Consider the following 14,721-nt stretch of genomic DNA (forward strand, 5'->3'; position numbering starts at 1 on the left):
CCGGAGAAGGAATTCTAAATGACTACCCAGAATAGAGATGTCTCTGTTCACTTTCAGGTAACTATAGGAGAGAGGTCTCCAGAGCAGTGAATATTCCATATAAGAATCAGGTTCAAACATTTGCAGGCCCAGTATGGTACCAATTCATGTTAAAGCGGTCTATTCTTTTTTTCCCCCTTCCCTCCTCCTTTTGTCCTGGCAGGGAGATCATTTCACTTCTTCCCTGCTATCGGATTCCAGTCTGAAACAGGTCCTAGGTAGGAAATGACTTATTATGCATAGATGGTGGGATTCACTCTTAAAATTGTGTTTTGATTACATTACAATTATGTTTGTTGAATGCCGTGGTTAAATATGTACCTTCCCCCCCCACCCCCCAAGTGGACCCAACCAGGCAAGACTTCCCAGGACCTATTTCCCTCTGCTTCATTACAGACCCTAATATTACAAGAACCTGCCATTTCACTAGATGTTTACAAACTCAAATACCTTTGGGATATGAAGTCACCATGGAAATGCACACACATGTCCAGATATAAAGAGGAAGACGATAATATCACGTTAACAGTCTCCAGCAAAGAATTTTCTCAGGCCAGGCCAGGCTCCAATACCAGCAAGTCAGAAAGTCAATTAGTAGCTGGTAAACCAGCGGTTCTCAACCTGTGGGTCGCCACCCCTTTGGCGGTCGAACGACCCTTTCACTGGGGTCGCCTAAGACCATCCTGTATAGCAGATATTTGCATTAAGATTCATAACAGTAGCAACATGACAGTTATGAAGTAGCAACGAAAATAATTTTATGGTTGGGTCACAACATGAGGAACTGTCTTTAAAGGGCCAGAAGGTTGAGAACCACTGTAGGTAAACTTTGTGTCTTCAGAGTCGGCCTTTCCTGGACCCGGGTGAGGAGCTCTGCTCCGCATTCTGCCTTGGACGCCGGGGATAAACTTCCCTTTGAGAGGAGGTGGAAACACCTCGAGTTGGCTTGAATCTCCAGATACAGCCAGTGCAGCCCTTGTGGCGCTCCCTGGCTTTTCCAGTCCACCCGTTTGGGGCCGAATCCAGTAGCATCTCAAAAGCTAGCGTTGTTGCGGGACAGCCTCCCTTAGACCATCTCATCACGTCGGAAGCCGACAGCGCGCTGACGTAGCGGTGACGTCACGGCGTCCCGGCGCGCGCCGGCCCGGAGGGGTCCCGGCAGCTCCGCCCCCCGCCCGACCCGTCGCCAAGGGACGCTAATGGTCTGGTCTCCTTGGCAACCACTCGCTCCACCCCCTCCGTCCCTTTAACCTTTAGGGTGCGCGGGCGCCGCGTCCCTCGCACTCCCCCCCTTTCCCCTCCCCTCTCCCCACCACTCGGGCTCGCGGCCGGAAGCGAAGATGGCGGCAGAGACGGCGGGCGCGGCCTCGGCGGAGCTGGTGATCGGCTGGTGCATTTTTGGACTCTTACTGCTGGTAGGGGAGGCGCTTGGAGTTTTCCCCGTGTTTACGTTTGTGGGAGAGAGGGAGGGGCCGGCCCGCCGCTGGCCTCCCGGGGTGCGGGAGGTACTCTTCTCCCTGTCGTGCCTTTACCTGGGACTGTGGGGGTACCGGCGGGGTTTGGGGGGCTCCTCGGCGCCGGGGATGGGGGCAGCGCTGGGGGCTGGGGGACGGGGCACTGGTTCTCGGCCACTTTCGCTGTCTTTTTCCTGAAGACGTCTAATATTGCAGGTTTCCTTTCCCGAAACTCTTGCCCTCACCCCTGGGGCGGGTGGAGTTTGGGGGGGGAGGACACCTTCGGGTGGGGAAGGGTGGGGCGGCCTCTGGTCCCTGGTGAGGCGGGGGCACTGGGTGGTGGGGCAGCTGTGCCCGATCTGTGCAAGTTCTGTCGGCCCTGGTGTGGTGGACTCAGAGCAGGGCCTGCCTGCTGCTCTCTGCACCAGGTCCCTACCTCGGGGTTATCGAGTCTCCAACCTTCCCAGCCCATTGTGCGATTCTGCCCTGGTGACTTGAGTGTTCGTTCGTTGTGACTTCAGGGTTTCATATTCCTTTCTAGTCTGTTGGTAGGTGTAGAAGGAAACCTGTGTGGGGCAAACTGTAACCCTCTCTACTGCCAGAATCAGGGTGTGTGTACCACCACCCATCTGAGCTACCCTTTCCACCCTGCCCCAGTCACACTCACTGTCTTCCTTCAGCCCTGCTGTTGGCTTCCGTCCCCAGGTATTTTAGCCACTTTGCATTATGAAAACAAAAACAAAAGTCAAACCAAACAATTGTTATCTTCACTTCTGGAAATCAAGACGTTTAATTGTACTTATTAGATGCCACACGGTGTCTACAACCTATGTAATATGCGTTGCTGGTAAATGTCGCAACTCTACCAGAAACCCTACCAAAAAAAAGAAAGGAAGTGAAAACTTACAAAAAGGTTTCTCTTGCAGGCTTTGCTTTGGCAGGAAATAATACTGCGATCACATGGGAACATGGTTTACCCCTCTTGGTGAAGAAAATGGAAACCCTAAAGCTTGGCTGTGGTTTCCATAGCCCATCTAGTCCTGTACTTGGAGAGTTCCCTGGCTTTTCCAGACCCTCGTATTCAGTAGGTTTAGAAGAAAAACAAGCAAGTAACGAGTATCAAAGTCTAGTGGGGATATCTTGGCTGTTATCAATGAATAAACATTTCACAGGTAGTAGCTTTGCTGTCAATTGTAGGAGGATGCAAACAAAAGAAATTGTGGCCTCTGAGAGAATGGGAAGATAGGTGGGAAAACAAAAATTCTCAGGTATTTTAAGTTAGAATAGGACTTCAGGGAATAGAGAACAATATTGGAAGAAAGTGTAATTGAGGTAGACTTTGGATAGATGAAGATGGGAAGGCATTTAAGTTGATCTTAAAGTAGGAATGAAATAAAATGAGAAGGGAATTAGGAATTTGAAACTGGATGTTGAAGTAGAAAAAAATTGGTAATAAGGGCCATTGTTTAATTTTCTGCAAATCTCTAATTCCTGGTTTAGTAGATTAGAAAAGACCTGGATTCTCATGTCTGCTTCTGCATTCAGCCTTTTGAGATAAGTTATTTTGGTTGAAGTATATGAAGAAAATCCAGTTTTAGTGATACGTAGTTGGAAGCAGAGGAGTATTTTTTTAGGTAATTGTGGACATTGTTCTTTAATATCACCCCAAAACTCAGTAGTAGAAGCTTCTTTAAGGTTAGTTGCAATAAAGAATCTGAAACCCTATCAATGAACTTTTAATTCTGTCTCATTAGCATCCATTGGGCCATGTTGTACTTTGAATGGGTCTTTTCACCATGCATGGTTTTATAACATGATGCATTTGTCATTTAGAAAACACTGGTTCACTGAGTAATATAGATCTCCCAAATATATATATATATTTCATTACATAATATAAAAATGTTACATTCATTAATATCACCACTGATCTTGTCATAAGAAATCCCAGAAGTAAGTATTGTGAAACAGTCAAGCACAGTTTTGGATGCTAGTTTTCCAAAATTCTAATTTTCATTTGAAAGCTTGAATTTGACCATTGGCGACAAATATGGTCAGTTGCTTTTCTTGAAGTGATAGATCCCCTTTGTTCTTTTTGACAAAATCTGCCAAATATCCAAGTCTGCACAACCATAGTCAGTCAGTTGTGCTTTCAAGTAAAAATGATGTTCCTTGCCAGTTGGCTTCCAACCCCTAAGTATTCAGGTATCCACCTTTCCTGGATTCAGCCATCACACCTGGTTGCAGTTTGGTGCCATTGTCTGGACTCATGCTTAATTTTTCAGCAGTTTTCCCCGCCATGAGTTATACACTATGAGTGTAAATATCAACATAGTGGAAAAGGCAAATGACATTTTAGTATTGTTATGAGAATAATTTTGAAATTGCAAATCCTCAGAAAGGGTTTTGGGACTACCAGGGTCCTGGGGACTTAACACACTGTTGCCAGTCATCTATTAAAGAATCAGAACACTAGGATTGATAACTTTTGTAATTGTGGGCAAGCAGAATGTTTGCCACATAAGGAATTGTTAGATCTCGTTCCTCTAAGCTGATAATTTATATCAAACCCTTCTATCTAGTCCAGCCGTGGGCAAACTACGGCCCGTGGACCGGATCCGGCCCGTTTGAAATGAATAAAACTAAAAAAAAAAAAAAGACCGTACCCTTTTATGTAATGATGTTTACTTTGAATTTATATTAGTTCACACAAACACTCCATCCATGCTTTTGTTCCGGCCCTCCGGTCCAGTTTAAGAACCCATTGTGGCCCTCGAGTCAAAAAGTTTGCCCACCCCTGATCTAGTCTCAACAAGATCCTCAGTAATTTGGCTTACACCACCTTTCAAATTTCCCATTACTATATAAGACAGTCTCCGTTTCAACATGATCCCAGGCAGTATGTGTGCTCATTAGTTTACCAAACATCTGTTCTCATTCCTACCTCTGCCCATGTTTCTCAGCCATGACTGCTCATTAAAAAAAACTTGGGAGTTTTTAAAAAATCCTAAAGCCAAGACCAGTTAAATCAGAATCTCTTGGGAGGGGTTGGGGACTGCTCTAAACCTTTCCTTATAATAGTTGGCAAATTATGTTAGTTTCTTTTATGAACTTCTCTAAGATGCTATTTTATGTGACATCTATCCTATATAATAAAAAAGAAACATGTAAATTGACTGTACCTCCACAATGACCACCAGCCAATCAGGAGTGAGTATGCAAATTAACCTGACAAAGATGGCAGGTTAACTTGCATACACAGGCTCTGGATGGAGAGCAGAGCAGGAGAGCCGGCAGAGAGTGGAGCAGCTTGGGGAACTTGGTTCCCCAAGCCGCCAGACTGAGAGCAGAGAGGGAGAGCTGGCGGCTTGGAGGACTTGGCAGAGTGGGAGGCCGTGGGATGGAGACAGAGCAGGAAGGGAAATCCAAGAGTGTGGGGAGCACCAGGAATGCTGGGAATCATAGTTCTGGTGGCAGACGGATCTCTTAGACCAGTGGTCGGCAAACTGCGGCTCGGCAAACGTGGCTCACGAGCCACATGTGGCTCTTTGGCCCCTTCAGTGTGGCTCTTCCACAAAATACCGGCTCTTCCACAAAATACCAACTTCTGCACATGGGCCACGAAGTTTCAATTGCATTGTACGTGTGCGCCTGCACGTGGTATTTTGTGGAAGAGCCACACTGAAGGGGCCAAAGAGCCACATGTGGCTCGAGAGCCGCGGTTTGCCGACCACGGTCCTAGACACTAGAGCAAAGTGAGCCTGGAGGAAGTTACTGTTGCAGTGGGGGATGGAGGGAAAGCAAAGGTGAGAGACATAAATACAATCAGAGTGTCTAGGAAAAATTAAAGGGAAGATATCCTAAAACTTCCAGGAAATCTCCACCAATGAAGCAAAGAAAAAAAAATGCCTCTATTATTCTGTGAGCAACAAACCAAACTGGGTTGGGGTCTCAGACAATTCGCTCGTATGATTGCAAAGACAGACAAAAACTCCCGGATTGGAGAGGGCTCCCCTGATGGCTCCCAGATTGGAGAGGGTGGAAGTCGGGCTGAGGGACCCACCTCCCCGTGCACGAATCTTTGTGCACCAGGCCCTTAGTCCTATCTAATAATAGACAAAGATTGAAATGGACCGTACCTTCGCTACGCCTCCCATTGGCTAATCGGCAAGATATGCAAATTAGCCACCAACAAAGATGGAGGTTAATTTGCCTACATAGGTGCGAAGCAGCAGAGTGAAGACTGAAGGTGGCTCCGGCCGCCAGAGCCACGAGAGGCTTTGAGGCGCCTCCGGCCGGAGCGAAGGCCTGGGTTCCGGGTGCCAGAGGAAAACCGGTGCCAGCAGCTAGGGGAAGGGAAGGCCTATTGCACGAATCTTTTCATGCAACAGGCCTCTAGTATATATATAAAAGGCTAATATACTAAGTGTCCTTCCCACTGTCCGACTGGTTGCTATGATGCACACTGACCACCAGGAGGCAGATGCTCAATTCAGGAGCTTCCATGACGCGCAAAGAGAGAAACGGCACCGTGGACCTGGAGCCGACAGAGCAACACTCGGCTTCCCCCAAGTGAGACACAGGCCCCACCACCAACCCAGAGCAACAGCCTACCAAATTGTAGCCAATGCTGCCATGGCGCAAAATGCGGCCCACAGTCCAGCCCAGTCTGCAGATGGTGGCTGTGGGTGCCATGTAATGACATCATGTTTTTGTTGACATTCTGAAGCCGAACTTGTTGACAGAATATGTCTGAAGAACAGTCATCGACAAGTACTATCAATACTACCGAAACCGGTTTGGCTCAGTGGATAGAGCGTCGGCCTGCGGACTGAAAGGTCCCAGGTTCGATTCCGGTCAAGGACATGTACCTGGGTTGCGGGCACATCTCCAGTGGGAGATGTGCAGGAGGCAGCTGATCGATGTTTCTCTCCCATCAATGTTTCTAACTATCTATCTCTCTCCCTTCCTCTCTGTAAAAAATCAATAAAATATATATTAAAAAAAAAAAGTACTATCAATACTGGTATGAACTGCCTTCATAGCGAAAATGAGGTAATTGAGGATGCAATTATCAAACACAGTTATGGTGGAATGACTGTTACATGTCAATTTTGCCTATCCCTAAATTCTCCGATGAAAAATCATCTGATGGAAAATTTACTTGATGTTGTAGCAAAGGCAAAGTTTGTCCAAATGATATGAATTTTCCAGAATACCCAGCATATTTAAAAAAAATTAATGATGAATGAAGATTCTGACAGTAAAAATCTCATGGAAAATATTCGTTGTTATATCATGTTATGTTTTATTTATCAATTTATATATTCATGTACATTTTACTAATTTTCTTTCATCTCTGACACCTCTATTATAGAGAAAGGGCGAATAGCAATATTAAAATATTTCTTCTAATTAATTTTCTTTCAATGTGCATGAATTCATGCACCAGGACACTAGTCTCCTATAATTGAGTAGAGCAGAGGTTCTTGAAATGTATTCCTTGGACCAGCACAGCCTCACCTGGGAAGTTGCTACAAATGCAGATTTTCTGGCCCGACTTCAGACCGCATGAGTCTGAAACTCTGGGAGTGGGGCCCAGCAGCCTGTGCTTTAATAAGTATTCCAGGTGATTCCGATGTTAACCTAAAGTTAGAGAACCAGGAGACTGAATTCCTCTACTCTGTTAATTAATAGAAAGACATTGCTAACTATTAAGAGTACCTGCTTGATTAGAGATGTCAGCCTCAGTACCTCTCTGAGTGTACTTTTTTTCACTGGAAGGTTCCTTCCAATGCACATGTATCCATTTTCATTGTGCACTTTTTGTGGTTTAATGCTCTTTAAAATTTGAATTATAGTATAATGTGTCAGTTGCATAGTGATTATTGGCAGTTAGTTAGTCTTTAGATGAATGGTACTCTTGAACTGTCATAATGGGGCAGAAGTTAATTTCAATTCAAGTTATATTCTGTGATGCTTCAGTAGGATAGAACATGTAGTTATAGGTCCTTTAGGTTGGAGAGCTCTGTAGGAAAAAAGTATTCAAAGCTAGTTATAACTATGACATTGTGTGAAACCATTAATTATTGTACTGTGTTCTGTGAGGATATAGGCAAATGAGCACTGTCATCATTAACTTTTACTTTATGTGTGTCTTTGCACCTAAGTGAGGTTGTACTGCATCCATGAAATAGGCTTTGAAAATTATCAATCGTAAGTTTTTTACACGTCTAAAAGAACCTTTACTTGATAGAAAGTTTCCCATTGAAAACAAACACATGCTAAAATCAGTTTTGGAGAATACATAGGGGAATAACAAAACATTTTCTTTTTGTTCTATTTCAGGCTATTTTGGCATTCTGTTGGATATATGTCCGTAAATACCAAAGTCAACGGGAAAGCGAAGTTGTCTCCACCATAACAGCAATTTTTTCTCTGGCAATTGCACTTATCACATCAGCACTTGTACCAGTGGATATATTTTTGGTTTCCTACATGAAAAATCAAAATGGTACATTTAAGGTAATTATTATACTATATGATTTTATTTCTTTCAAATTCTTGGCAATTAAGTGTTTAAGTTTAGCAGCCCAGTATATATTGTTGTCTCTGGAATAAATGAGAATCGAAATGCAGCGTAGGCGCTGAGAATGTGACAACTAACATAGAAGACTAGAAATAGACTATTGAGTGACATGAGACTATTATTCTGACAACCCTCCAAATTTGAAGAATGTCTTTTGTTAACCTGAAAATGTATTAATTGTAGTAGGTTTTATTTTTGTGCTTCTCATAGCTTGAAGTGTATTTGACTTGATTTCATTAATACACTAAATGAATAATTTAGAAGGGCTTTTGTTAGGGGCAGATCAGAATGTTAATCTTTATTTATTGAGTACTTTTAGTCAGTGTGGTATAGTGAAAAGACCACTAGGCTGGGAATTATAAGACCTGAGTTCTAATCTTGGGCTCTTAACTGTCTGGCATGTATCTTTGGCCAAATCAGTTAACTTTTCAAGACTTCAATTTTCTCCTTTTATCTGGGGGGTGGGGAGGCAGGGGCGCGGCAGGAGGTTGTTCCTGTTTTTAAATGAAGGGTTTTGGAATGGAAGATTTCTGAGTTCCTTTTTTATTCAGATTACTTTCAGTTTCTTATTAGTATAAGCTTCTATGCGGCAGGAACTGGGTCTTATTTATTGTTGTATGCCCAGTGTCTAACACACATGTAGGTACTTAAATATTTGAATAAAATATTATTTCAGTTATCTCAATAATGCATGGTTCCTAAATAAGTTCCTGAATTTGGCCAACTGGGCTTAAATAATTTGTAACTGTTTTTATGGTTAGATTTAGATATATTTTGATTTTGTAAAAATTACAGTTACTTTCTATAGGTATTCATTTAGCAAGTATTTAATTGAGCACTTAGTATGTGCCAAATACTGTATGAACTAATATCTGTTGAATGTTTACTGTTATGTGTCTGTCCTAAATGGTTAACATACATTAACTGCCTTTAATCTCCCAAACAACTGTATGAGGTAACTAGTATTGTCCATGTTTTTATGGGCAAGAAAACAAGGATTGGAGAGGTGATGTAACCTACCTACAGCTCCTAAATGCTGTAGCTAGGATTTGAAGCTCTGCAGACTGGTTCCAGAACTCTTTGTTCACTAGGATCTTTAGCTGTATCTATATCTTGGTATTATCCCTGGTATAATTATTATTTGAAGAGGAGATTTTTAATTTTGAATTTAGAGTATTTGATTTGTTTAGATTTTGTGGGAATATGTTTTCATCTTGAATTTTCAAAAAAAAAAATAGCTGTAAGTATTCTATTACAGTGTCTTTTATAGTTGGCCAGTAACTTTGGATAGTATTACACAAAGTGTATTAATCAAAGAAAATAAAAAATTGATAGTAATGTCAACAAATATTCTTTATTTTATACTATTTTATACATTGTGTAAAATTAAAATTAGTAGTTAAGATATGGTATAAAAATATTTAATGTTTTTTTATTTTTTTTAGATATGTTTTTGTTGATTTTAGAGAGAGAAGAAGGGAAAGACAGAGAGAAAGAAACATCGATCGATTGCCTCCTGTACACATTCCCACCGGGGATAAAACCCACAACCCGGGCATGTGCCCTGACCTGGAATCCAAATAGCAACTTTTCTGTGCTCAAGATGATGCCCAATCAACTGAGCTACACCAGCTAGGGCCATTTAATGTTTGATAGCTAAAATATATCTTATTCCCTTCCCCCAGTGATTGATTAATCTTGTTATGGCCTATTATTAAGTATCAGGATTGAACTCTCTCCTAGTGCCTCAGTCCTACTTTCAGATGGTGGTAGTTGTATCTTGAGAATTTGTACTTTTCATTACATCTACATATATTCATTCACTTAATATTTATTAAGCTTGTACTATGTACCTGATAAATGTGAGTACTGCAGATTAACAGTTCAAACAAATGAGGCTGCTACTCTCATGGAGCTTACCTAGTGTGAAACCAGACCAACAGTAAACAGCAAAACAAGCTAACTTCATATGAGGAAATATAACAGATGGATGTGGGCAATTTAGATAGGAAGATTGGAAGGCCAAATTACATAGGTAGGCCAGACTGCTGAGGTTACTTGAGACCTAAATGAGAGAAGCTAGTCAGGTAAAGAGCCAGAGGGAGTGCCTTTAGGGAGAACGGATCAGTAGAGAAAGACGCTTTTGGTGGGGATGAGTTTGGTCTTTTGGGTGAAGTGTAGTGGTGGGGCTTGTGCTTGGTACTAGCTGAGATCAAGAGAAGGTGGGGACCAGATTCCTTATCACTTTTAAGTCATGTTAATGAGTTTAGGTTTTCTTCTAACTGCAGGGTGAATTTAATGAAGATAAAAGATAAGGTGAATTGGAGTTGAGTGGTGCTAGTAGAGAAAAATGATTAAAATTGGTATATATTTTGGAAATAGAACTGCTTGGATTTACTAATGAATTAGTTACGGAGGGTGAAGGAAAAACAAAATTGAAGCACTGATGCCTGGTTTTTGTATACCTTAAAGAAATAGGGAAGCCTGAAGGAACAAACGGCATATGCATGCATATGGGCAGATGAATGTATAAAAAAGAGTTGTATTTAGTGTAAGTTAACTTCAAGTTCCTGTTATATATACTCAAGTGGAGGTGTCAAATAGAGAGTTGCTATTTCAAGGAGACTTTTGGGTTGGATTGAAGTATTTGGAAGTCATCAGCATATAGATGTTATTTAGAGCTATGGACTGACTAGTAATTGGGGAGTGTGAGTAGTCAGAGAAGGCATTGGACCATGTAGTGGTCACCAACCTTTCGGACTTCACAGACCACCAGTGGTCCACGGACCACTGGTTGGCGATTGCTGGATTAGAGTGCTCATTATGTAGAGGTAGCTGAGGGGGAAAGGCTGTAACCTAAGAGTTAGGAAGAAAATCGGAAGAGGGAGGCTATGATAATCAGAAGAATGTGTTTCAGGAAGAGAGAATGATAGCTTTTTCGAATGGTGAGAAGTGAAATGAGAGAGGTAGAAAAGTGACTGTTGGCTTTGGTCAATGGTAACCGAAGAGCATGAAAAGTAATTTCAATGAGGCATTGGGGTTATCATGTTGGAGTGGGCTGAATGTGGTCAGGGAGGTGAGAAGGTAGCGATAGGGAATGCTGACAAATTTTTGGTGAGTTTTGTCCTTTAGGAGAGTAGAGTCAGGTCAGGGGAGGTGTTTTTATTTGTGGTGGTTGAGTATGGATTGATCTTGTTATGCCCAGATTTCAAGATCCCCAATAGACCACACCAGGGAGCCAGCTGAATCCAATGCAAAAGCAAAGAGTCTTTATTCGAACTAGTTTGGCTCCCCGACCACACTCACCAATGCAACGACAAGCCAAGTGGCAGAGAGAGAGAACTCTGTATGGAGAGAGGATTTATAGGGGGTTGGAAGGGGAGGAGAAAGGACTGTGGGCCCTGCCGATTGGCCAGGTGCAAGTCGGTGTCTCGTTACACAGGATGTGGTCATATCTATGGCGACTTCCCTTGATTGTCATTGGTTAGTTTAAAGAAGTCCTGGGTGTGGCTAGCAGAGGCTTGGGCTTCCGGGAAGAAGCCTTGCCGAGCACATGGCCAAGGTAAGATGGAGGGCATAGCCCTTACCCTCGGGCAAGATGGAGGGCGTAGTCCTCGCCCTTTCAATCTCTTTGTTGTTTAATGGAAATTAGTAGGGTTTGTGTACTTAGGTATTCAGTAGAGTTGGAGAACTTTTTTTAAAAAAAATATATATTTTATTGATATTTTACAGAGAGGAAGGGAGAGGAATAGAGAGTTAGAAACACCGATGAGAGAGAAACATTGATCAGCTGCCTCCTGCACACCCCCTACTGGGGATGTGCCCGCAACCAAGGTACATGCCCTTGACTGGAATCGAACCTGGGACCCTTCAGTCTGCAGGCCGTCGCTCTATCCACTGAGCCAAACCGGTTAGGGCTGGAGAACTTCTTGAGAGTGGAGAGGTTATTATTGTAGGTGCAGTGTCCTTGAGAAGGCAAAGGAGTTTAGGGGGATGGTGTCTTAACAGTGAAATATTGGCTATACATGGTATGGGCACCTAGCAGAAGGAAGAGTTAACTATTAAATACAGGTAGAATCTAGGTGTTAGATTTGGTAGTAAGTTGAGTAAGTTCTTTTGGCTTCATATTATTTTAGAGACCTCTAAGTTAGTGTTTTTCAACCACTGACATTTTGTACTGGATAATTCCTTGTTGTGCGGGACTGTTCTGTGCATTATAGATGTTTAGTAGATCCTTGCCTCTACCCCACTACATGCCAGTAGCATATTGACTTCCCCCAACCCCATGTCTGCAGACATTGCCAAATGTTCCCTGGGAACAAAATCACCTCTGAGTGAGAACACTGGTCTAAGGTGAAGGTTATCAGGTAAAATTAAGGAGATTCAAATGTCATTTTGGGTTGGACTAAGTGTTTCCAAATGTTATCTGAAGAATGGGAAAGGGAATTTTATATATATGACCCATACATCTTTTTTCCTATGATATTTATTCCCTTTTCCTTTCTTTTGAAATGTTCTTCTTTAATATTTTCTATTTAGTATTAGTTCTTGATTGTTTCACATTCCTTTGGGTCTTAAATTACTCTGAAGTTCCTTTGGTCTCCACTCTGGGAGGGGGTGATTTATAAAATGTATCAAGGGCATAGTAGTTCTCAAAATGTGGAAGAAGGAAGGTTTCATAAACTAAGTTCTTTGGACAGTACATCAGATACCTTGGATGCAAGACAGTGTATAAAAGCCAAATACACTAATAGTTCTTGAGTAATGTTGTATATTTTACACATAGTTTTAGCTTTAAAATAGTAACAGTAACACTTAGTTTCTTTTTGGCACAAGATTTGGTTAAACAAAAGAGCATTGCAGAGTAAAAAATATTAAATTGCAGTGAATCTTTGGCTTAAAATTACCTTCAATCTCTCTAACACTTTTTTTTTTTCTGAAGTTGGGGTCTTACCCAATTTTAAAGTTTAGCTTTTAACAGATTCTCAATGGGTATGTTAATACCTTATGGGGGTGTCTTGGAAATTGGTAGGGAGTTTGTGTAAGGATAGATGTAATTATCCTGTTTCAAAAGTCTTCAAGTTTCAGAAATCTTTTTAAACTTCTGTTTTGATGTATGAACAATCACTAGAAAAACACAGCTGTTAGGAGCTGAAGCTTTGTTTATGTACATATTCATTTAGATACTTGAAAAAATTTCCAATCATTGCATAGAATTCTCCCCAGTGCTTTTCCATTCCTATGTGGTGAGCACTGCTTACACTTTCCATTTTTCTGTACATGTATGGGTATTACTTTCAGTACTTTTTTAGACAAAGATTGTTAAAACTGTTGGTTGCAACTTGTTCTGCTTCCCCATATTCAAAATTACTTCATAGATGTCCAGCTATGCCAGTTTATTTAGATTTGTTTTTAATCTCTGTATGATATTCCATGTTATGAATGTACAGTAATACATTTTACCAGGCATGTAGATTGTCTTCAGTATAGTTGTTGTTGTTTTTAATATTTCAAACAGTATTACTCTGAATATTGTTGGGTAAAGGTCTCATGGTGAAAAATCAATAAACATTACTTGGTGCAGGCAGGAATTTACGGGGATAATTATTAGTAAGCAAACAAGTGCTTATATACTTGACATTCTGTAAAGAGGCGAGCTTTCTCAGCAGATGTGCCTCTGCCTCTTCTTGTAGGGCAAGCAGAAGAGTGGCTTTGCAGGTAAATAGACAGTCTGGACTTGGGTTCCAAGAAGTGTGAGCTTAGATGCAAGTTGTTCATGGGGCACTAGGACATTCCAGTTGCTGAACCCTAGGAACTTTGGGCCCCTTTATCCCATAATTGAAATTGGGTGCCGCTCCTCCTCCTGTGTGGGAAGGGGAGGCCCCATTTGGGCTACCTTGTAACCAGGCAACCCAGTAAGAGATCTTCATGTCATTCATTGGATAGTACTACTCATCTTAAAACATATCTATGTACTTAGAGCTGTCCTGATTTATGTGAATCTAGGTTATAGACTATCTTCCTTACTATTACTGTGTAGGAGATGGCTTTTCCTCCACATTTGCCGCTATTGGATATAATTCATGTTTTAAATTTGCCTTTTGGGAAGTGAAAGGTTACTATAATAATAGATTTTTATGTTTTCTTAATAAAGTTTAGTAACTGGGTAAATTCTTCATTGTTGGTGTTATTCAAAAAAATTACCCATCTCTTGCTTGTGTTTTTCAGATGACTTTTAGAGTCAGCATGTCAAGCCACCCCCCCCACCCCCAGTAATTGGTATTTTGATTGGCAGTATATAGTTTTATGGATTAATTAGGAGGGATTTAATATTTATAATATTTTCATGTGAGAACATGTGACTTTCCATTTCTTTAGATCTTTTTAATTGTCTAATTGTTGGTTTTCATTATATAGTTAACATAAATTTTTATTTAACCTATTCTTAAGTTTTCTTATAGTCTTAATTGCTATTGGAAAAATATTATTTTTCATTGTGCATCATGTGTCAAGGTTTTCCATTTGTGAGGCTAAATTTGGATTTCTTACATTTTTGTTCTTTTAGGTATTTGTCTGTAAGAAATTTGTAGATGTTCATTCTTAGAGGTGTCTATAGATTAAAAAGCAAAGAAAAAGAAA

At 41.3% G+C, this 14,721-nt stretch overlaps 1 protein-coding gene across 1 annotated transcript in view; it reads left to right on the forward strand.

Moving 5' to 3' along the window:
* The first annotated feature begins 1,195 nt into the window (after positions 1-1,195).
* The window catches only part of LMBRD1 (LMBR1 domain containing 1), a 76,044-nt gene continuing 62,518 nt past the window's right edge, over positions 1,196-14,721 (forward strand). The window contains exons 1-2 of the mRNA XM_070418311.1: positions 1,196-1,454; positions 7,842-8,018. Coding sequence (XP_070274412.1) covers positions 1,380-1,454; positions 7,842-8,018 — 252 coding nt within the window. The 5' untranslated portion in view covers positions 1,196-1,379. The remainder of the gene's footprint in view (positions 1,455-7,841; positions 8,019-14,721) is intronic.

The sequence above is a fragment of the Myotis yumanensis genome, unplaced genomic scaffold (genome assembly GCF_028538775.1).
Source record: "Myotis yumanensis isolate MYYU_CA2020_CCGP unplaced genomic scaffold, mMyoYum1.0.hap1 SCAF_6, whole genome shotgun sequence".
NCBI classification, from domain to species: Eukaryota; Metazoa; Chordata; class Mammalia; order Chiroptera; family Vespertilionidae; genus Myotis; species Myotis yumanensis.